This window comes from Aquarana catesbeiana, linkage group LG02 (genome assembly GCF_042186555.1).
Source record: "Aquarana catesbeiana isolate 2022-GZ linkage group LG02, ASM4218655v1, whole genome shotgun sequence".
In the NCBI taxonomy this organism is placed as follows: Eukaryota; Metazoa; Chordata; class Amphibia; order Anura; family Ranidae; genus Aquarana; species Aquarana catesbeiana.
The window spans coordinates 91,264,700-91,291,555 of NC_133325.1; the positions used below are offsets into that span (position 1 = coordinate 91,264,700).

The 26,856-nt window shown below is 44.2% G+C and overlaps 1 protein-coding gene across 1 annotated transcript; it reads left to right on the forward strand.

Moving 5' to 3' along the window:
• Positions 1-21: 21 nt before the first annotated feature.
• On the forward strand, positions 22-26,848 carry TRIM13 (tripartite motif containing 13). The gene is made up of 2 exons (XM_073613173.1): positions 22-319; positions 18,390-26,848. Exons 1-2 carry the CDS (start codon positions 311-313, stop codon positions 19,617-19,619), a joined length of 1,239 nt encoding a protein of 412 aa, XP_073469274.1. The 5' UTR covers positions 22-310; the 3' UTR covers positions 19,620-26,848.
• The last annotated feature ends 8 nt before the right edge of the window (positions 26,849-26,856 follow it).

The following is a 26,856-nucleotide window of genomic DNA, read 5'->3' on the forward strand; positions in this document are numbered from 1 at the left end:
ATGATGTCAGATCCCAGCGAGCATTTTTCAGATCCTGCTGTGGTCTGCCTGTAGTAAAAGCATGAATGTGTGTGTGTAGGTTACAGCAGGCCAGGGCTGCCTGAGCTTTCTAAAACTCCCCTGGGGCCAGATCTCTTCTCTAACCTTCTCCTGAAAGACATTGATCATTAATATTCTGCAACAGAACACCATGATCACAGCAGTGAGGAGCTCTTTGTAGTAAATCCATGGACAACATAACTTCCCTATAGAATGATAACGAACCTTTATACATGGGAATCCGGGATCTGTGATAGACGTCGGCTTCACAATGACTGCGGTGAGTTCGAATTAAAAATACGTTTTATTTATATGGTGTACACTGCGCCTAGCGCGCCATAGACAGCAGCAAACTGGACATGTTTTAGCTGCTAAGGTTGGCCATACATTTAATTTTAGCTATGCTTATTTGATTTTCTAATCATTAGTGGGGTGAAATTAACATTCGTTTTTTGCGACTGCATCAACCGGAGCAGGATGGAAACTTTTATCTCGAACGAACGAATTTCTGACAGTGTATGGGGGTTTCTTTCAGCTAAGTCCATTCATTCTAAAATCGAATGTTAAAAGCAAACAAAAATTTTGAAGTACTTTTGAACGACATTCATCATCTCATCGAATGTACTGAGAATTTTCATGCAAAAGTTTAGTAGGGCCAGCTTATTCGATTGAATAGTCCAGCTAAACATTTAGGAACCGTGTTGGGAATGTTACACTGTAGAAAAATGTAACCAAAAGTTGGGGTGATTTATTGTTTCATTGTTCTTCTGGAGAGGACAGACCAGGGAAAGCTTAGAAGGTAAGAGAAACTCAAAGGCAAATAAAGCCATCAGTGCCCATCCTAAGGCCTTGCCTAGGCTTGCAGTTGGGCAGCTGCAAAAATGCACGGTTGAGCTGCGTTTTTGCTGCCCACCAACCCCCCCTTACTTAACCATTTTCTTACTGGGCACTTATACCCCCTTCCTGCCCAGGCCAATTTCCAGTTTTCTCACGCTTTGAATGACAATTGCGCGGTCATGCAACACTGTACCCATATGACATTTTTTTTCATACAAATAGAGCCTTCTTTTGGTGGTATTTAATCACCATTGTGTTTTTTATTTTTTGCTAAACAAACAAAAAAAGACTGAACATTTGAAAAAAAAAAAAAAAAAAAAAAAGGTTTTAATATTTTGTTATAAAATTTTGCAAACAGGTAATTTTTCTCCTTTGCTGATGGGCACTGATAGGTGGCACTGATGAGGCTGCACTGATGGGTGACACTGATTGGCAGCCCTGATGGTCACTCATAGGTGGCACTGGTTAGCAGTACTGATGGGCACTGATAGATGGCACTGGTGGGCACAGATTAGCAGCAATCGTTGGTACTTAGGTGACCGATGTCCCTCTAACAGAAGCTGGTTACAGCTTTATTCTTTTCTTCACGCTGACAGCATGAAGAAGAAAAAAAGCTTGTAACTGGCTTCTGTTTATTTCCGTGATCATCTTTCATTGGCTGACAGCTGATCACATGGTAAAGGGCCCGCTGTGATTGGCCCTTTACCCTGCTATGTGATCAGCCGAGTCTGAGGAACTCAGTGAACACAGAGCTCGCCGCTGCAAGAGAATGGGAGGACGTACATGGACGACCTCCCGGCATTTGAGGTCCGCGTTGTAGCCATCTTTCGGCTATAGCGTGGATGTCAAGTGGTTAAAGCGGAGTTCCACCCAAAAATGAAACTTCCGCTTTAAGTGTTGGTGACCCCTGACATTTTGGCATGTCATTTTTTTTTAGGGGAGGAGCGGGTTCCCTGTTTTTACAGGCACCCGGCTTTCACTTCCTCCCTGGCGCCGGAAGATCACCTACCCACCCCCTGCAATCTTCTGGGAAACATCATAGGTCCCAGAAGATTGCTCGGCCAATCGCAGAGCGGTTGGCTGTGAAGCCATAGCCGGGTGCCCACAGTTAGAATGTCGGCGCCGCGGAGAGGAGCGAGGCTTCGGGCGCTCGCATCGCTGGACCGTGGGACAGGTGAGTGTCTGATTTATTAAAGGTCAACAGCTACACTTTTTGTAGCTGCTGACTTTTAAATGGGTGGAACTCCGCTTTAAGATGCAATTAGCAGCAGATGGTTGTATTTACATGCCGCAGCCACAATGCTTCTCATCCGCAGCAAAGTTGACCCCACGTGTTCAAATCGATGGGCACCAAGCCCGCCGAATGCTATGCATTCAAGTCAGTGGGGAAGAGCAGCTAATGCCCAGCAACCATGTGCAGTGCATGTGATTACGCTGCGCTTGTCAGCAAAAATGGAGTCAAAACAGGGTGTGAGGAGGCGCTGCATCGCTTTGTCCTCGCCTGACAGAAGTCCCTGGAGCGTCATCCGTCTTCAGAGACAAGTGATAAACCAGCCTGAAGTTCACTTTGTGGTTGGCACGATCAATTCCCTTCTTCCTGAAATTATTTGATTGAAAAATCAAAGTAGCCAGGCAAAACAACTGTCAGCTGAATAGTGGCTGTATCCAATTAGATGCAGCCACTGTTCAGGTATTCTAATAACTCCCGGGCCCCGCTGTCAGAATACAATAGCCAGCAATACAGATTCGTCCATCTGTGCTGTATAGTGTGGATGGAGGAATCTAGAAAAATAGAAGAGTGACAGCCGAAAAAAGACCAAGTGGTCCATCTAGTCTGTCCCATGTTTTATGTAAGTTTTGTTTTGTTTTTTTGGTTTTTTTTTGGTCTAATTATAGATCTATGTCTGTCACAAGCATGTTTGAATCCACCTACTGTTAGATTGATTTTTTTTTTTTTTTTTTTTTTTTTTAGGTTGAAGGGAAAACAAATCATTATATGGCCAGATTAAGCTGAACGATGTTTTGTGTGCAGACTTAATTTTTTTTTTAGAATCAATGTAATATGTGTGTTTATTTCATATACTGCAGTCTTTCAAAAACTTTTAACACAGAGGAACCTTTGAAATAATTTTCAGGTCTCAGGAAACCCCTGCTAATATTGTCAGTCTGCATCCCACGGTTAGCATAAACTGCAAGTTAAAGCAGCGTTCCACCTAAAAGTGGAACTTCCACTTATTGTACTCCTTCCCCCCTCCGCCGTCACATTTGGTACCATTCGGGGGGAGGGGGGACAGGATACCTGTCTTTCACAGGTATCCTGTCCCCACTTCCGGGAGCCTCAGCTGTGGATATTTGCATCACCGCTCGGGCTCCCTCCTTCTCCTTCCCTGGCTGCCGGGCCAGTAGGAGAGATGAGTGAAGCCTCGCGCATGCGCAGTAGGGTTCCCGGCATGAAGCCGAAAGGCTACACTGCTGGGTTCCCTTACGCACAATAGAGGAAGCGGCACCCGACAGCTGATGGAAACATCAGCTGCGGTGCCGACATTGCTGGACTTCAGGACAGGTAAGTGTCTGATTATTAAAAGTCAGCAGCTGCAGTATGTATAGCTGCTGGCTTTTAATTTTTGCAGTGGTGGGTGGACCTCCTCTTTAAGACCTAAGAATAAATAATGTATATAATGAATGTGGCGTACTTACAGTATTTGTCACTAAAGCTGATGTCAGACAGGCGACTCTGCCGCTAGCAATTTAGGAGGCTGGTTGTTTGTCCCTATGGAAATCACTCCCTCTCTAGCTGAGGCAGCGTGATGTCGCTTCCATCACTAGCAATCACGATTGAGCAGTGTTAAGGACAGCAACATAGCGATATCTTGCTGCATCTGGCTACAGAGGGAGAGGTTCCATGGGGACCGACAGGAGGCCTCTTTAACGATCCTGCCACTTGTGATGTGTCTGTAGCAGCAATACAGCCTGTCTGACATCAGCCTTAGTCTGGGTTCACACTAATGCAGTGTATAATTCGTGTAAGTTTCCCGTACCACAAATCACATTGCCCTTTGCGATCCGCTCTGCTGCAGGCGTCAGTGCAATCTTAAGGACGCCCCAAATGCAAATTGCAAACAAAGTGCATTTGTGGGCAACGGATTGCATGCTTCAAAAGTGCCATGCGATCCGATTGCAGTGAGGTTCCAAAATTGCTGCATGCATGACTTTGATGTGATGCAGTGCGATTTGAGCCTATTCAAAATGAATAAACTCAAATCACACCACACGGAATCGCATGTGACATGCGGATCATAGTGTGAACTGAGGCTTATGCCATGTACACTCGGTCGGACATTGATCGGACATTCTGACAACAAAATCCATGGATTTTTTCCGACGGATGTTGGCTCAAACTTGTCTTGCATCCACACGGTCACAGAAAGTTGTCAGAAAATCCGATCGTTCTGAACGCGGTGACGTAAAACACGTCTGTCGGGACTATAAACGGGGCAGTAGCCAATAGCTTTCGTCTCTTAATTTATTCTGAGCATGCGTGGCACTTTGTGCGTCGGATTTGTGTACACACGATCGGAATTTCCGACAACGGATTTTGTTGTCGGAAAATTTTATAGCAAGCTCTCAAACTTTGTGTGTCGGAAATTCCTATGGAAAATGTGTGATGGAGCCCACACACGGTCGGAATTTCCAACAACAAGGTCCTATCACACATTTTCCATTGGGAAAATCCTATTGTGTGTACAGGGCATAAGGCTACATTCACAAGAACCTCTAGTGTTTAGGCCATTTAAAAACGATGGAGAAATGATATGGGTAGTATAAACAAACAATATGCTTTCTAGATCAAGTTCTCTTGCGTTTTCATGCATTTACATGAGTTTAGGCACAGTCAGAGTATTTAATATGCTCCTGAACGCACAGAATTCTATTGTTTCTGAATGTTCCTAAACATATGTAAACACACAGTGTGACTTACCATTTAAACGCCATAATATTCTATATGTGGATACAAAATGCTCTATAAACATTTGTAATCACAGGTTTGTCCAGCCAGTGAGAATGAGGCCTTAGGGATGCTCTATATGACAAAATAATTTTCTGTAATTATAATTGTAGCGCTGGTAGATTTGCGATCTACCATCTGATAGGTAAATTTAGTAAATTGCTCGTTAGGGGAGTTAGATTTGCCTCTGTTCCAGCTTGGCTGACGTTGCGTGTGTTTCCATACTGGGCCGGTGGGTGTCGTTGTTACTATTGGCTAGTGTTGGAAAGGCAACGTGTCAAAGCGTATGGATGCTCTTCTGTCCCGGAGACAACTTGGTGGAGGTGGTCCTCCGAGTGGAATACTGGGAGAGGGTATTTATGGGACAGACACCATGTTCTAGGGTCGTTTTACAGCCACCTGCTGGCCCTTCTGGCCGACAGGTATCATAGTTGCCAACATTGAAAAAAAAATATGTGGGACACTTTTTTGGCTGTAGGCGGAGCCAATCAATAATTAGGGGGCGGGGGCATTCATTTGTAGGTGTAGTCTAGCAAAAAATAATAATCGCGCCGCGGTGAAAAGTGGGCGTGGCTTACGCGAAAAGTGGGTGTGGCGTGCATGAAAGTGGGCGTGGCTTGCATGAAATGTGGACGTGGTTTGCATGAAAAGTGGGTGTGGCTTACGTGAAAGTGGACGTGGCTTAAATTGGCGTGGCTCAAGAGGGTGTGGTTAGAGTCTGAGATGAATGAGGGATGGAGAGGGAGAGGGAAAGGGGGAGAGGGAGAGGGAAAGGGGGAGAGGGAGAGGGGGAGAGAGGAATGACGGGACAGCAGCCCCAGATCCTACACAACAATAGAAATATGTGTATTCTAGAAAGTTTAACAATCAGCAGATAAAGATACTCCAAACACCTTGTGTTAACGCTTCAAACATCCCGGCACCATGGTTGTTATGGTGTCAGGATGATTGAAGCGCATTATTTCTATTATTACATTGTAATATAAAATTAAATCATTCAACTCACCATAATGCCGAATCAGTGGGATCCCTGAGTGTGTCACTAGCCACGTCGCCTGCCACCAGCAGAGTCTGTCCTTGCATCAGGTGCCCCCGCCAGAGTCTGTCCTTGCATCAGGTGTCCCCGCCAGTGCAGCCCCCCCCTTAGTTAGTGCAGCCCCCCCTCAGTGCAGCCCCCCTCAGTTAGTGCAGCCTCCCCCCCCTCAGTGCAGCCCCCCCCCCTCAGTTAGTGCAGCCCCCCCTCAGTTAGTGCAGCCCCCCTCAGTGCACCCCCCCTCAGTTAGTGCAGCCCCCCTCAGTGCAGCCCCCCTCAGTTAGTGCAGCCTCCCCCCCCTCAGTGCAGCCCCCCCTCAGTTATTGCAGCCCCCCCCAGTTAGTGCAGCCTCCCCCCCTCAATGCAGCCCGGCCCCCGCTCAGTGGAGGAGCGGCCGGTGCTCTGCCGAGAAAGTTCCCCTCGGCAATGGCGGACCCCCTGTACTGCGCAGGCGCAGCGCTTGCGCAGTACGGGGCTTAGGAACTTTCAGCAAGACACGGCGCCGGCGCCGTGTCTTCTGCTCGCTTCAGTGGAGAGGGGAGGGGCCGTGCAGCCAAAGAAGCCGCTTCATTGGCTGCACGGATCGAGCCCCCTTCCCCTCTCCACTCAACACTAGAGGCAGATAGAGCGGCGGCGCCGGCTGCCATTTTACTGGAGCCCGCTGCTCCAAAAAAACTAAAAAAAAAACAACATTCCCGATTTTCCTTATGGAAAATCCCGATTCGGGACACTCTCCAATCGGGACGAGGGTCCCAAAATCGGGATTGTCCCGGGAAAATCGGGACTGTTGGCAACTATGAGGTATGCGTTAGAGCGCTACCTCGTGGTCCTCTGTTCCGGAGGCCCGCGGCGCATGGGTGGGCCCAGAAGCTTGTCTGGGGCCTACCACAGCAGCCGAGGAATGGTCCTGAGCTGTCTATCCAGAGTGAAGAAGCTGGACAACCGAGGAGATCCCAGGGGAGGACCCGTCATGGAAGGATCATACAGAGTGCTGGTCTGGAGAGGGGCCTGGTGACTCGGTTGGAGGACGTATCCTAAAGTAACTTTACAGCATAGTGTTGCCGAGTTTGGCTTAAAGGTTCAAGCACTGTGACTGACATTCACCGCAAAACCAATACATCTTGTAGCAGAGGATCGTACGGGTTCATCCCAAGCAAGTCTGTGGCAGAGACTTTTGTTCGTGCTACGTACTGACTGCTAGGCAAGTGAGAGAGGCCTATCCAGGCGAGCAAAGAGTGTGTCCCACAAGGGGAGTGCATTCTACTGTAATATTCAACCCTAAAGAACATTTGTCAAGAATCCTACAGAAAAGGTATTTGACTTTTCCCTGCAGTTTCCCTTCTGCCTCTTTCCTGCTACTTCCTTCGTTAATAGTTCAATAAAGCATTGAAAACGTACTCAAGTGTTGGTGCCTGTATCGTCCGGAGGTAAACTCAACGGAACCCTAGACCCGGTGTCGGTGAAACAGAGGGAAGGAGAGCGAAGGTAACAAGCCCGCTTAAGCCAGCAGCTCCACCGAGAGTTATTGCTACATAATAAAATAAAACAAATGTTACTTATAATAATGACTAGAATACATACCCCAGGACATATGGTTTCATTTAATGACAAAATATTATGTACAGATTTCTGATTCTACATTGCGTTGTCTATTTATGCATATACTATGGATGTGCAATGTTCATTTTTACTTGTCCCTCTACCTTCCCTTAAATTGGTAGTCATTGTGAAAATACTCCGTTAAATTGGTAATCACTTGGAGAAGGACCCCCTTTTATTGGTGTTCATGGTGAGAAGGACACCCTTATATTGGTGATCACTGGGAGAAGACTCCCTTAAATTGGTAGTCATTGTGAATAGACTTCCTTAAATTAGTGATCACTGGGAGAAGGATCCCCTTATATTGGTGGTCATTGGGAGAAGGATCCCCTTATATTGGTGGTCACTGGGAGAAGGATCCCCTTATATTGGTGGTCATTGGGAGAAGGATCCCCTTATATTGGTGGTCATTGGGAGAAGGATCCCCTTATATTGGTGGTCATTGGGAGAAGGATCCCCTTATATTGGTGGTCATGGGGGAGAAAGATCCCCTTATATTAGTGTTATTTTGGAAGAAGGACCCCCTTATATTAGTGTTAATTGGGAGAAAGACCCTCTTATATTGGTGTCAATTGGAGAAAGACCCCCCCTTATATTGTCATTAGAAGAATGATCTCCTTATATTGGTGTGAATTGAAAACAGGCCCCTTATATTGGTTGTTATTGGGAGAAGGATCCCCTTATATTGATGTTAATTGGAGAAAGACCCCCCCTTATATTGGTTGTCATTGGAAGAATGATCCCCTTATATTGGTGTTAATTGGAGAAGGCCCCCCTTATCTTGGTTGATATTGGGGGAAGGAACCCCGTATATTGGTGGTCATTGGGAAAAGGATCCCCTTATAATGGTGGTTATTGGAAGAAGGACATAATTACCGTATTTATCGGCGTATAACACGCACAGGCATAAAACACGCACATTCATTTTAAGAGGGAAGTTTCAGGGAAAAAAACTTAAATTTTAAATAAGGAACTTTGAAGCAAAATAAGGGTCAGTGCCCATCTGCAGCCTCACAAGTGCCATCAATGCAGCCTGATCAGTCCACATCAATGCAGCCTGATCAATGCCCATCTGGAGCCTCACAAGTGCCATCAATGCAGCCTCATCAGTCCACTTCAATGCAGCCTCACAATCGTCATCAATGCAGCAGCCTCACAATCGCCATCAATGCAGCAGCCTCACCATTGCCTTCAATGCAGCAGCCTCACCATTGCCTTCAATGCAGCAGCCTCACCATTGCCATCAGTGCAGCCTGATCGATGCCCATCTGCAGTCTAGAGGGGGGAGGGACGAGCGCCGACAGATTACATACTGTGAGAATCTCCTATGATAGACAGAACAGTGGTCCAATGGCGGCCCAGGAGATAGGACTTCCTGTTACAGAGGCCGCCAAGTAAACAGGAGATTCTCACTGTATGTAATCTGACGGCGCTTGTCCCGCCCTCCTCCCTGTCTCCTCCGAGGCAGCTAAAATTGAAGTATTGGCGTATAACACGCACACGCTATTTGCACCCGATTTTCTTGGTGAAAAAGTGAGTGTTATACGCCAATAAATACAGTATATTCATGGTTACTGGGAAATGGATCCCTTTATATTGATGGTAATATAGTCTATAGAAAGAATGCCCTTTACATTGGTGGTAAGTGGGACGAATGCCCCAATTGCTGATTGCTCAATGAACCCTGGTTGAGAATGGCTGATCCATAGTAAAAGGTGGATTCTAAAGATACATCTTTAAAACAGACAGAATATTATTAATGTAAAACTTTAAATTTTTCAAATTTCCCCTCTGTTTTCGCTGCAAATTTTCAAAGCAGCTGTTTTATTTATTAATTTATTTTTGAACCAGCAGCCATCTGTGCCTTTAACAATAGTAGGTTGTCAAGGAGCAGGGTGGGAAGCTGGCCGCCGTGTCCTTAAGAACAAATGAGTCATCAGCTGTCAGCGGGGGTTCCCCGTTGACAGGTGAATGTAAAAAAAACATTGACGGCAATAAAAAATTGTGGATAAAAACCATACCAGACCCTTAAGTCTGGTACAGATTTTGAGGGAAACCCCCACGCCAATTTTTTTTTTTTAAATGCCTTGGGGTCCCCTCCCAACGTCCATACCAGACCCTTATTAAGTATACAGCCTGGCAGGCCAGGAAAACACCCTAAACCCATGTTGATGGGGACAAAGGCCTCTTCAGCACAATCCTGGGCGGTGGTTGTGGGGGTCTGTGGGCAGGGGGCTTGTAAGAATCTGGAAGCCCCCTTTAACAAGGGGACACCCAGATACGGACATTGTACCCTTACCCATTCATCAAAAAAAGTGTAAAAAAGAAAAAAAAACAGGTTTTTGACAATACCTTGTTTTTGTTTTTTTTTTAATAAAATGTCCCATGCTGTAGATCCAGCGTCAATCATAAAGAATGCAACCGCAACCTGGGGAAAAAAAAGCTCTTTACCCGTCGCTGGTTCCCGCCGTCTGCCCACTCTGCCGTCTGCCAGTTCTAAATAGCTAAGGGGCATGGTTACCTGTGACCCCGCCCCCTGTAATGTCATCAACCCAGCATGCACCGGTCGATGATGACACAGGGAGCGGGATTACCCGGTGACGTTGCTGGGTGGCCACCCTTTAAATATTTAAGAACTGTCACATGGTGGAGCAGACTGCCGGCCATGAGTGCCAAGCTTTTCTTTTTTCTTTCGTCCATAGCAGCTGCATTTGTCGTGATTGACACTAGATCTACACCGAGGGACATTGTTTTTGTTTTTTAAATAAAGGAATTGTCAAAAACTGTCTGTTTTTATTTCTTTTTGACACTTTTTTGGTGAATGAGTAGGGGTACAATGTACCCCTACTCATTCACATGGGGGGGCAGGATCTGGGAGGCTTCCAAGTTCCTTGGGGACAAGATTCTTTTGGGTGGTAATGGGGCAAAGGTATGGTTGGGGGGGGGGGGGGGGTCACTCATTTCCCCCCCTTTCCTGGCCTGCCTGGCTGCATGCTCGGATAAGGATCTGGTATGAATTTTGGGGGGACGCCACAATGTTTTTTTTTTTTTTTTTTGTTTTTTTTTCTCTTTTAAATTTGTGTCTAAAATTGATATGTGTAATTCAGATACATTCCCATAGAAGGCAATGAGCCTGGAATAAGCATCTGAACCACACTGCAGTGCTCAGAAAATGCACAGGACTCTTCAAATTCACACTGAAATTGCACTGCCGCATCGTCGCAGATACACTCTATTACCAAAAGTATTGGGACGCCTGCCTTCACAGGCACATGAAATTTAAAAGCATCCCAGTCTTAGCCTGTAGGGTTCAATATTGAGTTGGCCCTCCCTTTGAGGGTGGGCCAACTCAGTATTGAACCCTACAGACTAAGACTGGGATGCCATTAAAATTTATGTGCTTTTGAAGGCAGGCGTCCCAATACTTTTGGTATTATAGTGTATGTGAACCTGCTCCATAGACATCCGGTTTGGTTCACATGGTATGCTATTCAGATGCAGTTCAAAACGCATCCAATTTGCATATGTGTGAACTAAGCCTTACCCATATTTTATATTATCTGTATCATCTTGCCTAGTTTGTTCATCAGCATTATGCTGCATACACACGACCGGACTTTATGGCAGACTTTGTCCGGCCAATAGCTGCCCTAGCGTGGCTTTTTGTCTGTCGGACTAGCATACAGACGAGCGGACTCGAGTCCGTCGAAAAGATTTGAAACATGTTTCATTTCTAGGTCCGTCGAACTTTTGGGGAAAAAAAGTCCGCTGGAGCCCACACACGATCGAATTGTCCGACGGACTCCGGTCCGCAGGACCAAGTATGTCGTAAAGTCCGGTCGTGTGTACCCAGCATTAGAAGTAAGTGATGGAGTGCTGCTATGTAAGGGAAGCATGTAATCGTTCTTTGTAGGAACTTTTTTTTAATTCTTTGCCAGAAGCCCTGCAGGCAAATAGGGTGTTTCCATTCCCACCCTAATCCGCCCATTGTTTTATGTGGCTCTATGCGAGATGCATAAAGCAGCCTGGTAATTGTTTTTAAAAATGCAGCTGTCAACAAATAGGAAGAGAAAACGCAAGACTGCCCTGTACAGGAATGTAGGAGCATACTGATATGCTGAAAGCCTATGACCTCTAAAGGTGGCCATACACTATGTGGATTTCCCTACTTTGTTGTCACCCTTCCACCCAACATCCTGTGGATGAAAAATTGAAAAAAAAAAAAAAAAAACCTTTGGCCGAGCAGCAGCTGAATCCAATCAGATGCAGCAACTGTTTGGGTATTTTAACTGCCGCCAGTTGTCCAAATACAATAGCCACAGAAACAGAAGGTTTGTCCATCCGTACTGTATTGAGTAAATAGAGGAATCGGATATTTTCATTCAGCCTGCAGGTCGTATATGACCAGTTTTAGCCCTTATTCACATGGTCCATCTGCATTTGTTTTATTTAAAGTAGAACTTTTGTATTTAAAAAATCTGCTGTGTGAAAAAAAAAAAGTTAGGTTTATGGCATTTTAAGGCTTTCTGTCATTTTCTTTACTATTTGCATTTTATTCAGTATAGTATAGGCCGTGCTATACTCTTGGTGCTACGACTGGAGTGGCTCTCATACATAGAAGCTGTACTGTCATTTGTCTGACCCTCTACCTTTGCCCATTTACAGAATACTAGAGGTCCTATGAATGGGCAAAGGGACAGAAGTATGTATGAAAGCCACAGCACTCCAGTCACAGCCCCAGGCATATAGCAAGACCTACATTATCTGACCTGAATAAGAGTATGAATAGTAAAGAAATGAAAGTGATCTTTAACAGGGCCAGGGCCGTTTTTAAGGCAGGGCAAAAGGGGCAGCTGCCCTGGGCCCTGTCATTGTTGTGGGGCCCAAAGCAGCTGCCTCATACTTGCCAACTATGCTAGTTTAAATTCCCTCATCCCTTGAGGTTTTAGTCCCGTGCTGTGTCCCAATATCTCAGTGTGAAATGCTGCTACTAACGCTGCCCAGCTCTGCCCTTTTTGTTGTGTACAGATGACTCACCTGCAGACCTTGTGTTTACATGTAAATTACCGGCATTCTAATGTAAATAGTGGCGGCCGGCTGCATTGATATGTATATCATGCCCTCCCTGAGGTCATATCCACAGTAATCTCTAGCAGCCAATCAACAAGCAGAAATCATGTGCTGTAACCTCTAGCAACTAATCAGTGAGCCATAATGTGTGCTGTAACCTCTGGCAACCAGTCAGTGAGCAGTAATGATACACTGTAACCTCTGGCAACCAATTGCAATCGCTGCCTGATCTGATTCAGCAAACTGATTTTGAGTCTAGCTGCTATTTATTGTATGTCTCATAGAAGGTGGAGAGCAAAACTGCATGGAAGAGGGGGCCCCAAGAAAAGTTTTGCCCAGGGTCCAATCAATATTAAAGACGGCCCTGAACAGGGCATATATAAATAATTGGAATTCCGCGTTTAGGTGTAGGCTGGGCTGCTGCCTCCCCCCAAAAAAACTCCACAAATGAAGTCAGGTGCTTGAAACAAAATATAAAGTGGAAAGTGGCGCTGCCTTCCAGCTAATAATAAACAGATCCTAGATTTCTGAATAAACTATTAATAATGTGATATGTGCAAGTAACAGTTGAAAATAGACGTATCCCAAAAATAATTAATGAAACACTAAGTGCTGATGACCTTAAAAAAAAAAAAAAAGCGGCACCGTTGTTTTAGCGGCGCTTTTCAGCCGCTAGTGGGAAGCGTTTAACCCCCACTAGTGGCGCGTAAAAGGGTTAAAAGCGCCAAATTATTTCAGTAGGCAGGGGCGCTGTAGGAGCGGTGTATACACCACTCCTACAGTGCCTCAAAGATGCTGGCTGCAGGACTTTTTTGAGCGTCCTGCCATCGCCCCACTCCAGTGTGAAAGCCCTTGGGCGTAAGCGTATATAAGCGTATATTGATTGGTTTGCGCAAATGTTATAAAGTCTGCAAACTATGGGATATATTTATGGAATTTTTATTTATTTTTTTACTGGTAATGGCGGAGATCAGCAATTTTTAGCGGGACTGCGACATTGCGGCAGACAAATCGCACACTTAGCGACACTTTTTGGGGGCCAGTGACATTATTACAGTGATCAGTGCTAAAAAAAAATGTCACTGCCGCTGTACTAATGACACTGGCAGGGAAGGGATTAACATCAGGAACAATCAAAGGGTTAAATGTGTTCCTAGGGAGTGCTTTCTAAGTAAATGTGTGTGTGTGTGGGGGGGGGGGGGCTTTGACTGGGGGAAAACAGAGATCCGTGTTTCTGTTTAGAAACACAAGTTCTTCATCTTCTCCTCTCACAGAATGGCGGTCTGCCTTGTTTACAAAAGCAGACTGCCATTCTACCTCTCCGGAGAACGATCCGTGGGTTCCAGATACCATACCTGCTGATTGGCTCCCACTGTGTCCAATCACAGTGGGAGTGGGTCGCTGGATTTTATACGTGATTTCATGCAGGAGGGCCACCCTACCGCAGTTTATCTGCATGGGGCGGTCCTTAAGGGATTAAATACAGGAAAAATGGATCTGGCAAATATAAAGTTTATTAATACGTCCTGGATATCTCCTGCCTTTAAATATATGTTTAAAGGCGTTTAGAGTATCTAATCTACCCCTAGACATGCATATGTCTAGTTTTTCTAAACACAGCTAAACTGAATGCACCTGAATGCAAGTAAATGCACATTGTTCATTATAACACTTAATACTACATTTCTGATTTTTTTTCGGTTGTAGTAGAAGGGGGGAGGCTATGAACTTTTGATCGACTTAAGACCAGATATCAGTTGCCAAACTGGTATCTGCTTAGATATCTGCAGCTGAGGCATGCATCTGTGTCTCAATTTGGCTCAGATGCCCTGGATTTTCAGTCGCCTGCATTGAAACTTGATTGATTCTCTGGCCAAGCCTATGTCGACAATGTATAAAGAACTGTTTACTGTAAGGCCAAAGGCACTAACCAAACTGTAGAGATGTCTGAATGCAACTCATTCCGAACTTTCAGGGAGAAGACTGGGACGACATATGGGAGGTTCCATTTCAGGCTCTGGTATCGTTTAGTGATCGCTGCATCCAATTCAAACTGGTCCACAGAATTTATTATACCCCAGCTCGGTTAGCCTCGATTTATAGCTCAACTTCGGCAGAATTGCTGGTGATGTACAGCCTCACCGGCAGACTGATCATATTTTTTTGGCACTATACGGCAATTAAGAATTTTAGGTCGCAGGTCATACGAACACTACAGGAACTTTTGTTGGTGCCGGTTCTTCTGACCATCCCAGTCTGCCTTTTTGGGTTGGTGGAGAATTTGGTACCAAAGAAGGCACAGAGGACGTTTTTATCTATTACCTTATTTTATGTCCGGAAATCAAATATACTATATTGGAAAAAAACAGAAGCACCGTCACTTGCGTTTTGGAAGGGTATGGTCAATAAATCATTACCTTTCTACAAGGCAACATATGGGACTCGGAGTTGTCAGCATAAACTTGACAAGGTCTGGCAGGGGTGGCTGGCAGATTCGTCTACTGTTGGATGAGGCATTCTATGGATCCCATGAGTGAGTGGCTTTGACTAGAGGAGATACTTGGTAGCAATTACACCTGATAGATAATGTAAGTGGAGATTTGGGGATCACCTTCATCTTGATATTGGTGGTAGGTGGGAATGTCTTTATCCTACTATGTGGGGAAGGAGAGGGAGGAGGGTGGGGGATTGATAGTTAGTTTATGTATAGTTTGCGCCTTGTGACCAGTTGAGCCTAGGTATGCCCATTAGGCTCTCTGTTGTATGTATTATTCCTTTTTCAAAATATATTAAAAGAATTAAAAAAAAAAAAAAAAAACCTACATTTCTAAATGCATGTAATGATTTTAACTTAAATCAAGAGAGCTGAAGCATATAGGCCATAGAGAATCTCAAGTCCTGTTATGCCACAGCAGCTGGGAGACCTTCTAGAAAAACCACAAGACACATAGAGGTTTTTTTACTATAACTAGAGAGTGCAAAATCTGGTGCAGTTGTGTATGGTAGCCAATCGGCTTCTAACTTCAGCTTGTTCAATTAGGCTTTGACAAAAAACCTAGAAGCTGATTGGTTTTTATACAAGGCTGCTGTCTTTTAATACACATACACCTGTCAGCATTACTGCACCATCGTTTTACAAGTCTGCATGCAGGCACTATTTTTGTAAAAGATATAGATTTGCGCTTATCATAAAAATGATATATATATAGTGAAGGTGCTGCTGCTTATGATAGCTTAAATACTTGACCATATAAAAGTCCAACAAGTGCTCCAAAAAATGGTAAACAAAAGTGTTCACTTGGTGCTTCTCTTTCATAAAAAATCAGCGCCGCTTACCAGAACAGTTGGATCTCAAATTATAGAGATCAATTGCGCTCATGCAAGTGTTCGCCAACACGGATAATCCTCTACCCAGACTCCTCCAAACACTGCTCCTCTCCTATGTGACCAGGCTGTTAAAATGAAGGATCTCTCGTGGATATGGATCATCTGTCTCTGGGTTGTCTCAGGCATATAGGATAATGGAAGGAAGAGGCTTCATGGTGTAGTACTTCAAACGTATATTTATTAAAAGATATGTAGCACTTATATTAAAAAAACAGTAAAAATCAGAGTGGTAATACAGCCGTGGATCTTGCCAACAGGCTAATAAGTGGTGATGCCAAGGAATGCTGCTTGACCCAATGCATTTCCTCTAAGAGGCATCAGCTGGGACCGAAGGCTGCACTATTTTTACCTTGCTAGTTTAGGCCTCATTCACACGGGTCGTACATAACGGTATACGGTATGGAGGACCGTCATTACCCACACAGGGATGCACGGGTTTTCCATGCAGGCAGGACCCATTGTTGTGAATTGGAATGCAGCAGATGCATGGACAGAGCCGCTGCTCCCAATGTCACACCTGTGTGGGTACACAGCCCTGAACACACAGGGATGCACAGAACACCTGTGCATCCCCATGCAGGTAAACACGGCTCTCCACGGCATGTGGTTATATACATGTGAATGAGGCCTTGGAGTGTTTACATAAAGAAAAAACTTTAGTTCAAAAAAGCAAAAATGTGAATTTATTATTTTTTTGTATTTGAGCCTGCAAAGCATTGCAACCATGAGATAGTGAAACAGGGGTGCAGTGCTCTGGCTTCTGAAAACTATTCCTTATCCCCCGTTTACATCGGGACGATTTGACATGTGATTTGACATTTTAAATCGCATGCCAAATCGTAGCCTATTGCTGGCAACGTCATCGTCCAAATCAGTGCAACGGAGATTTTGCGGCGCCGCACCGATTTCTAAAAGTAGTTCCTGCACTACTTTTGGTAACTTTGGGGGGTGATTTCAATAGACATCTGTGCATGAACCTGCACAGATGTCTTTTAAATCGCCCTCAAACTCGCAATGAAATGCCGCTTTGAAACCATGCGAGTTCAGCTGAACTTGCACTTCAGCTCGGGTCCCTAATGGGATGTTTACATTTCTTGTAATAGAAATAAAAGTGACACAATTTTTTTAAAAGAACAGTGTAAAAATAAAAAATAAAAGGTAAAATAAATAAGAAAAAAAAAAAATTTTAAACACGCCCCGTCGCGCCGAGCTCGCGTGCAGAAGTGAAGCACACTTAAGTAGCGCCCGCATATGAAAATGGTGTTCAAATCACACATGTGAGGTATTGCCGTGATTGGTAGAGCAAGAGCAATAATTCTAGCCCTAGACCTCCTCTGTAACTCAAAACACGCAACCTGTAGAATTGTTTAAACATTGCCTAGAGATCTTTAAGGGTAAAAGTTTGTCGCCATTCCACAAGCAGCGCAATTTTGAAATGTGACATGTTGGGCATCAATTTACTCAACGTAACATTATCTTTCACAATATAAAAAAAAATTGGGCTAACTTTACTGCTGTCTTATTTTTTAATTAAAAAAAGTGTATTTTTTCCCAAAAAAGTGCGCTTATAAGACCGCTGCGCAAATACGGTATGACAGAAAGTATTGCAACGACTGCCATTTTATTCTCTAGGGTGTTAGAAAAAAAATATATAATGTTTGGGGGTTCTAAGTCATTTTCTAGCAAAAAAAACCCTGTTTTTAACTTGTAAACAACAAATCTCAGAAAGAGGCTCAGTCCTTAAGTGGTTAAAGTGTATCTATACCCCATTTTTTAAGCTTTGGATAGAGTGTGGAAGGATTAGAACCCCTGTCAGAAATTACTGTTGTCAGAGGCTCCATTGAAGAGAGGCTTTACCTGTTTATCTGCAGTCTTCTCTTCTCTACATCTGTTCAAATCCACAGATTATAAAGCTTGCCTGAGCTGTCAAAAAAAAGGGGGACGATGAGCTGAAATTACACACTGCAAAACTCAGTGCAGAGAGCTGATTGGAGGGAAGGGACACACCCCCCTTCACATAGCACACAGGAACAGAGACAATGCTGTCAGTCACAGGCTGTGTGCTGGAGGTTTCCCCGTCACCTTTTTCTCTTGGTGTCAGGAAAAATTATCAGAAGTGACTAATGCTGATAGCCGGGGCACCGGGCAGCAGACAGTAATGACACTTACTGCTCTCGATTGAGGCAAGTACACGCTATAGAAGGATATGTTTTGTTCATATTTTCATGTCTGAGGTTTACAACCACTTTAACTGATGTTATAACCTGTTAAAGTCAGCTTAGTTTGATAAGCAAGATTTTTTTTTTTTTTGTACATCCATATAAGAAACTGCACAATATGATCTGTTACTGTGCTTTGTAAAGTTTAGTGATCACAGTGTCTTGGAATGTTATCTTTGACTTTTTGTGATTTCTTTAGAATACAATGGATGTTCTGGAGGAAGAGCTGAAGTGCCCCATCTGTCACTGTGTCTTTGAGGACCCTCGAGTTTTACCTTGCTCACATAACTTCTGTAAGAAATGCTTAGAAGGTGTCCTTGAAGGCAATTCTAGGCACGTGCTATGGAGACCTTCCAGCTTTAAATGTCCTACCTGTCGTAAAGAAATTTCAACAATGGGTGGAAATAGCCATCAGGTTAACTATGTGCTAAAAGGAATTGTGGAGAAATATAACAAGATTAAAGCCACTCCAACTATGCCAATATGTAAGGATCACAATGGACAACCCCTGAATATCTTCTGCTCCACAGACCTTAAACTAATCTGTGGTTTCTGTGCTACCAGTGAAGAACACAAAGACCATGTCTTCTCCTCCTTTGATGATGCCTATAGTCAGGAAAAGCGTTCTTTGGAAACCCTGTGCCATGGGATTGAAAACTGGCGAAACATGGACATCCAAACCCACTTGAATATATTGGAGACCAGCAAGAGAGAAGCTCTTCAGCTGTTAGCAAAGGATTCAGACAAAGTGAAGTCTTATTTTGAAAAGCTGCAGCATGTGCTAGAGCAGAAGAAAAATGAAATCCTCTCAGATTTTGAAACCATGAAACTTGAAGTCATGCAAGCTTATGATCCAGAGATCAACAAGGTGAACTCAATTATGAATGAGAAGAAGAAGGCCTGCGACATTGCTGAGGATTTTAAGAACATCACAGATCCATTTCTTTTTCTTCAGAAAATGGAGGAATTTCGAGAAAAAGTTCAGCGTATTAAAGCTCCCTTGCCATCTCCTGCAGATATCGCTGCCATTTCTTGTATGAAAAATTTTGATACCAGCATGTGGGATAGCATCAGACTCATAGATGTTGACAAACTAGGTTTACCACAGAAGGGACCCGCCAAACCTCAAAAAGTTCATTTGAAGTTCCCCTTCTCCGCTAGAGCTGGATCTGTGGCACTTCTGGTTTTGGTTTTGGTGTTGGTGGCTCTTTACTTTGCTCCATATATCGACTTTACTCAGTTCACTGACAGGTACCTCCAGCCTACAATTGTCTACTTATCAGAAGCATCAACTCTGATTGAAGAGAAAGCTGAGATTTACAAGGACCTGATTATAGAACAGATGTATCTACTTGGTGAAAACATCCATAAATATTCCACAATGTTACTGGAGCAAGCTGGACTTTACATCTGTAAATACAGACTGTAACATTTATTGCAGATATACCATGAGTGGTAAACCATTCAGGTAGGCCTGCTCTTCACATTCTATGTCCTCATTTTCCCAGCAGAGATAGAATGTGTGTCATCTGTTGGCCTTCAGCCTGATCTGCAGTGTGACTTTGTTCTACAATATAGTTATAGCCAAAAAGATGACAAGTACTACCTACTGCACCGTAAATAGCACAACAAATAGTACATGTACAGTGTACAAATTATCAGCATCCTTCTGTACATTCCCAGTGGGCCAGATGTAGGAACTACTCTTTCTGTAAGTCATTTGTACCATAAGGCTCCATTCACACCTGAGTGATGTGCACCGACAGCTGCTGCAGCTTGTTTTTTTTTAGCTACTTTTTTTGTTTTTTAGCTGACCGTTTTTTGGAGCGGCACCATTCAAAAGAAGCTCATGTACCAAATCTTGCCACAGAGCCAGGAGCGTTTGCGGTCGCGATTGCTGCCACGATTGTCAAGTGATTTGTCACTCGACAATCATGGCAAAATCGCACAGCGTTTGGGGTGCCATTAAGAAATAATGGCATTGCAAACGCGTTCTGTGTTTTGCTGCGTTTGTGGAATTGCGGGCAGAATCGCAGTGATTCTGCCTGCGATCCAGAACGCTAAGGTGTGACTGGAGCCTTAGGCAGCAGTTCCCAAACTTTTATAGTCCACAGACCATCCAAGTCACAATAGAACACTCAGTGCCTATTCATACCTTCAGTACTTATTAATGTCTAACTAATACTGAATTCCATTTTATATCAAATACTAATACATTTACAAACAGAACTGTAGATTTTACATATGCATTATACTTAAAATGTTATTAAACCCAGGACCCTGCATTGATTTTTATCTGGTCCCCCACAGTACACAGAAATGCAATTATTTTAGTAAATATTAACTGCTAAATACCTTTTCTCATCAGCAGTATATAGCAATCTTGTGATTTCTATCGGTGTCCACTGAGCACTGGTTAAAGCTTGTAGGAGGAGTTTTCATTCCCTTCTGACTGTCCTATGTGACTGCAGGACCTCTGTATCTCTGTCTGGACAGTGCTGATTGGCCCTTTGCTGATCACACGGAGCCTCCCCAAAAAAAACAAAAAAAAACCTCTCTAGCAATACACACCAAACTGAGCATGTGCCGAGTGCCCTCAAGGCTCTGTACTATCAGCAGATAGATTGAGAACTGTGGAAAAAGGGGAGGATCAGAGAAGACAGAATCAAACAGCCTTTTTACACAATGCAGAGGATTAACCCCTTAGGCTCCACAGTGGTTATATTTACTGTATATACAGACTTATTTTACTGTTGTGGGTTTAGTAACACTTTAAGATGGTTCTCATAGGGAAACATTGAATTTGAAATGTCATGCCACTTGGGGTCTCACAAGTCGGATCCCATGTCGCAGCAGAGTGAACCGAGCCTAAAGAAGTGATATCATTACTTTAACCTACTTAAATGTACATAAATGTGAAAGGGACATGCAGGCTTCTTTGTCACAGTGTAATGTAAATGGTTCTACGTACTCTACATGTATTACCTACTGCACTGTGCATAACACAAGAAGCAGTGCGTGTGCAGTCTATAGTACACTTAAAGCGGGGTTCCACCCAAATTTTGAACAATATCTGTATGTATTCTCTTCCTTGCCTAGATGCTGACATGCCGTTTAAAAAATTTAAATCGCCGTAATTACCTTTTATTTTTCTATTCTTCTTTGCACTTCCTGGTTCTCCTCCCGTGGGAGTAGGCGTGTTTCTAGCCTCTCCCAGACTCCGCACAGAATCCTGGGAGCTAGTCTCAGGCTTCCCAGGATGCCACTGAGCATGTGCGGGAACGAGCAGTGAATGCTGGGAGCACAGCATTCACCACATCCAGGAAATAAATGCTTGTGGGCTTCAAATGCCCACAATGAAGATGGAAACCGCCTGCAGTGAATAATATAAGTTATTCTTTCCGACGAAATCTGACACAGGCGGACATATTACACACAATATGTGAGTATGTAATGCTGAGAAGAAAAGTTTGTGAATGAACTCAAAAAAAAAAAAACGATAGATAGGTGGACCCCCGCTTTAAAGTGGTAGTAAACTGCATCTTTAACTGCTTCAATACAGGGCATTTTCACCCCCTTCCTGCCCAGACCAATTTTTAGCTTTCAGCGCTGTCGCACTTTGAATGACAATTGCGCGGTCATGCAACACTGTACCCAAATTAAATTTTCCCCACAAATAGAGCTCTCTTTCGGTGGTATTTGATCACCTCAGCGGTTTTTATTCTTTGCGCTATAAAGAAGAGCGACAATTTTGAAAAAAACACAATATTTTTTACTTTTTGCTATAATAAATATCCCCGATATGTATTCTTCTACATATTTTTGGTAAAAAAAAAATCGCAATAAGCGTATATTGATTGGTTTGCGCAAAAGTTATAGCGTCTACAAAATACGGGATAGATTTATGGCATTTTTATTTATTTTTTTACCAGTAATGGCGGCGATCTGCAATTTTTTTTTTTTCGTGACTAACATTGCGATGGACATATCGGACACTTTTGACACTTTTTGGGACCATTCACATTTATACAGCAATCAATGCTATAAAAAATGCACCGATTACTGTGTGAATGTGATTGGCAGGGAAGACGTTAACACTAGAGGGTGATCGAGGGGTTCATTATGTTTCCTAGGGTGTGATTCTAACTGTAGAGGATGGAGACTCACAAGGGGAGGAGACCGATCGGTGTTCCTCTGTACTTGGAACACACCATTGGTCTCCTCTCACCTGACAGGATGTGGATTTGTGTGTTCACACACACAGATCCACGGCCCTGCTGTGTTCACAGGCAATCGCGGGTGCCGGTGGACATCGTGGCCGCCGGGCACGTGCACCAGGTCCCGAGCAAGCCACCTGCGACGTGTCCCCTAGACGGCTGGGAAGCCCAGGACATCATATGACGCCCGCCCAGGATGGGAGATCCCTCCTGCAGACATCATATTGCTATAGCTGGGTAATGAAGTGGTTAAAAAAAAAACCCTGCAAGACAATGACATAATGTACTAGAATGCATTGTATACTAGCACAATATGAAATACTTACCTTAGAATGCAGCCCTCGTGGCTCGCTGTGCCATCTACACCCGATCTTCCTTCCGGGTTCGAGTGCTCCGGTTGTTTGATTGACCGAGCTGTGATGACCTCACTATGTGTACACCCCCCGCTGCTGCCTTTCCGGCGGGAGTCACGGTCGCAGCACGGGGCTCTGAAGAGATGGCATGGGTTTGCTGTCCCTTCAGAGCGCATGCGCAAGTGACGTCACTGGCTGCATGCAGTGTAAATAACTCCTAAACGGTGCACGTTTAGGAGATATTCGTAGAATGTATAGCTAAGCCTTATAGGCTTAGCTGTAGGTACAAGTAAAAAAAAAAAAAAAAAAAAGGACTTTACTACCATTTTAAATGGTTATCACTAATCCTGTGCACACTTAGTCTTGGCCACCTCCACTGAACTGTTAGGGCTCGTTTACATTAGCAGATGAGTGGCGGTAAAACTACATGGTTGAGTTGCGACTGCTCCTCAACCATTCCCCCTTTAACTGGAAAGGCAGCACTCGAGGGTGTAAACATAGCATCGCGACCTTGGGAACTACATCAAAACTGAAAATTCTAAATAACATGTTTCCAGCTTCAGCTGTCCTTAAGGCTAGCAATACATTATACAATATTCTTGTACAATTTTTCTTTAGATATAATATGAGGTCAAACCTAAACATTTTCTATTTGTATGTGTAGCACTAACCCCCGAAGGAGCTGCTGATTTATATCGGGCTGTTACGGTCACCTCTTTACCTGTAGTTTCACAAATACCAGAACTTAGAGTCCATGTTGAGCTTTGTATCTGACAATGTAGGCACCAGTCACTTTAGTACTTTTCCAGTGCTTTAATGGGAAATAACTGGAAGAAGTAGCAGGAAAGAGGTAGAAGAAGAGTTGCAGGGAAGTTCAAATACCTTTTCTTTGAATCACTGAGGAATTGAAATCTCGGGGACGAATATACCTTCAGTCCAAGATTAAATCTTTGCCCACCCGGATAGATCTCTCTCACTGACCTAGCAGCCGGAGCGTAGCACGAACAAAAAGTCTCTGCCACAGACTTGAGAAGAACAATTTAACTGTATGATCCTCTGCCACAGGACATAGTAGTTTTAGATGAACAGCAGCACAGTACCAGAACCTTTAAGCCGACCCGGCAGTACTTGTACGATAGTGCGATAGATTAGGTTAAGATGCATCCTCCAATTGAGTCACCAGGCCCCTCTTGACACCAGCTTTCTGCACGGTCCATTCCAAGATGGGTCCTCCCCAGGGTCTTCTCAATTGTCCGGTTTCTTCCCGCAGGACAGACAGCACAGGACCATCTCTGTAGTAGTAGGCCCCAGACAGGCTTCTGGGCCTACTTGCACGGCTGCAGCAATGCAGCCCTCCGGCCTGGAGGGCCACGAGGTAGAACTGACCTCTAGCACATGGCATCTGTCCCTTAAGTACTCTCTCCCATAATGCATACCAGTGGATCACCTCTGCCGAGTTACCTCTGGGAAAGAAGAGCACTCAATATACTTCAGCTTGTTGCTTTTCCAACACTGATCTATGGTGACAATGACACCTACAGCCAACAGTGTGGAACTGCATGCAACACAGCCAATGCTGGAACAGAGGCTAATTTTAGCCATAGATTAACTCTGAATTATATACAGAACAGATAACCCACTAAATTTACAAATAAGCGCCTGATCAAAAATGTGTCAGCGCTACATATGCAATCAGGCAGGTCCTTGCACTACATAGTTGAAGGTAAATCTAAAGGAAATTGAACAAGAACAATTTATAATGTATGGCCTGCTTAGGAATTAAAGTGATTGTAAAGTCTCCTTTTTTTTTTTTTCTATAAAAATAACAAACTCACACACACTTTCACAGAGCAGCCCAGATCCTCCTCTTCTCGGGTTCCTCTTCGGTGCTCCTGGCCCCTCCCTCCTGTCAAGTGCCCCCACAGCAAGCAGCTTGCTATGGGGGCACCCTAGCTGAACCGTAGCTCCGCATGTCCATTCAGCCACAGAGCCGTTGGCTCCCCCCCTCCCCTATCTCTCCTGATTGGTTAGCTAACTTTGACAGCAGCGGAGCCAATGGCATCGCTGCTGTGTCTCAGACAATCAGGACGGAGAGTCTTGGACAGCCAAGACACTCGTGGACATTGCTGGATAGAGATGGGGCCTAGGTAGGTATTGGGGGGCTGCTGCACACAGAAGGCTTTTTATCTTAATGCATTAACATAAAAAACCTTCTGACTTTACAACCACTTTGAGAGGTTTCCAATAGTATTTGTCTCCTAGGTAAATCCTTAGACACAAAACAAGAGGATGGCCTTCATTCATCATAGAGTGGGTGCTGCATAAGGCCCCTTTCACACGAGGCGGGCTCCGTTTCTACGGAGCCCGCCTCGGTCCGCCGGCTCAGCGGGAGATCAGTCCGTTGATCTCCGCTGAGCCGGCGGATGACAGGTCCCTCTCTGCTCACTGAGCGGGGAGGGGCTTGTCAGGCGCCGCTGCCGCCTATGGAGGGATCGGACGAAAACGGACAGCGTGTCCGTTTTCGTCAGATCTCACCCGATCCGATCCGCCAGCGACGGATCTGGACGTAGAGCCATACGTCTGCTTTTAGCGGATCGGACGGGGTCGGATGTCAGCGGACATGTCTCCGCTGACATCCGACGCTCCATAGGCTAACATGGATCGCCCGTTCAGGTCCGCCGTCAAAACTGACAGGCGGACCTGAACGGTCTGATCGTGTGAAAGGGGCCTAAACTGTTGGCGCTATATAAATCATGTATTATAATAATAATGGTAAAGCCACCTGTCGGGGGTTTTTTTTATGTCCCATCAAGGAGATTTTCCTTTCCTTCCTGCCCCATAGACATAACAGGAAATAAGTAGGAATCTCTCCAAAACATTGATAAATAATTTCTTAGGCAAATGTACTCATTGGAAGATTTACCCCCAACTTCTGTTCTAATGACTAACATTTTAACTCCCCAGTGGGGACACAAACAGCAACACTTCCTGATTTCATTCAAAATTAAATGTATAGATAAAATAAATAAAAGTTTTGGCTGTACATTCACTTTAGGCTATGCTAAAATGACATTCAATAAAATTGGTCGCAAAAAACACTTTTTCAGACTTTTGTGTGCATCTAAATTCCATGGCAGCTTGAGAATCTTTCACCCTGCCTTCTGAGCACTACTGGGGGCACATGCATATAGGCTTGACCTGTATATGAAGTATAGGAAGGACCTATATAACAAACGCTCATAAGGATCAAGAATATATGCTCCCTATTTGGTTACTGACATTGTAAAATTTCAATAAGCAGAAATGTGAACCTATGAGCTACAGTAGGGCTCTCCAAACTTTCTAAACAAAGGGCCAGTTTACTGTCCTTCAGACTTTAGGGGGGCCATACTAGAGCCAGTGGGAGTAGAAAATGTCCTGGCGTCCAGTGGGAGTAAGCAATGCACCATCTTTGGTGTCAGTGGAAGGAATAGTGCCCCATTATTGGTATCAGTGGAAAGAATTCTGCCCCAATGTTGGTGTCAGTGGGATGAATTGTGCCCTTTTGTTTGTGTTAGTGGGAGTAATAGTGGCATATCATTGGTATCATTAGATAGTTTGTGTCAGTGGGAGGAATTGTGCCCTTTTTATGGTGTCAGTGGGAGGAATAGTGCTTCATTGTTAGTGTTAGCGACAGGAATTATGCCCCCCATTGTTGGTGTCAGTGGATAGAATAGTGCCCAAGGGCTGGATAAAGACAAGCAAAGGGCCGCAGTTTGGAGACTGCTGAGCTACACAACCTCTTTTGGTTAATTATAGTTTATCTTCAGAAGTTTGCTGCTTTGAAAACAGCTTACCTTGTTGTGCGTTGGCTTGTTGAGGCAATATTTGCTGTTCATCACTCAGGCATCTTATAATTTAATGCCTTCAAACTGGTTTCAGATAAGATGATACTATCAAAAATGAGAATACAGGAATCTATTGGTAAACTTTCCATCAGAAAAGCAAAGAAAAAAATATATATATATATTTGACAAACATTATCACTTTTGCATATTGCCTCTGTGACTGTAAACAATTACCAACATAAGAAAAGAGAGAAAGAAAAAGTTCATGC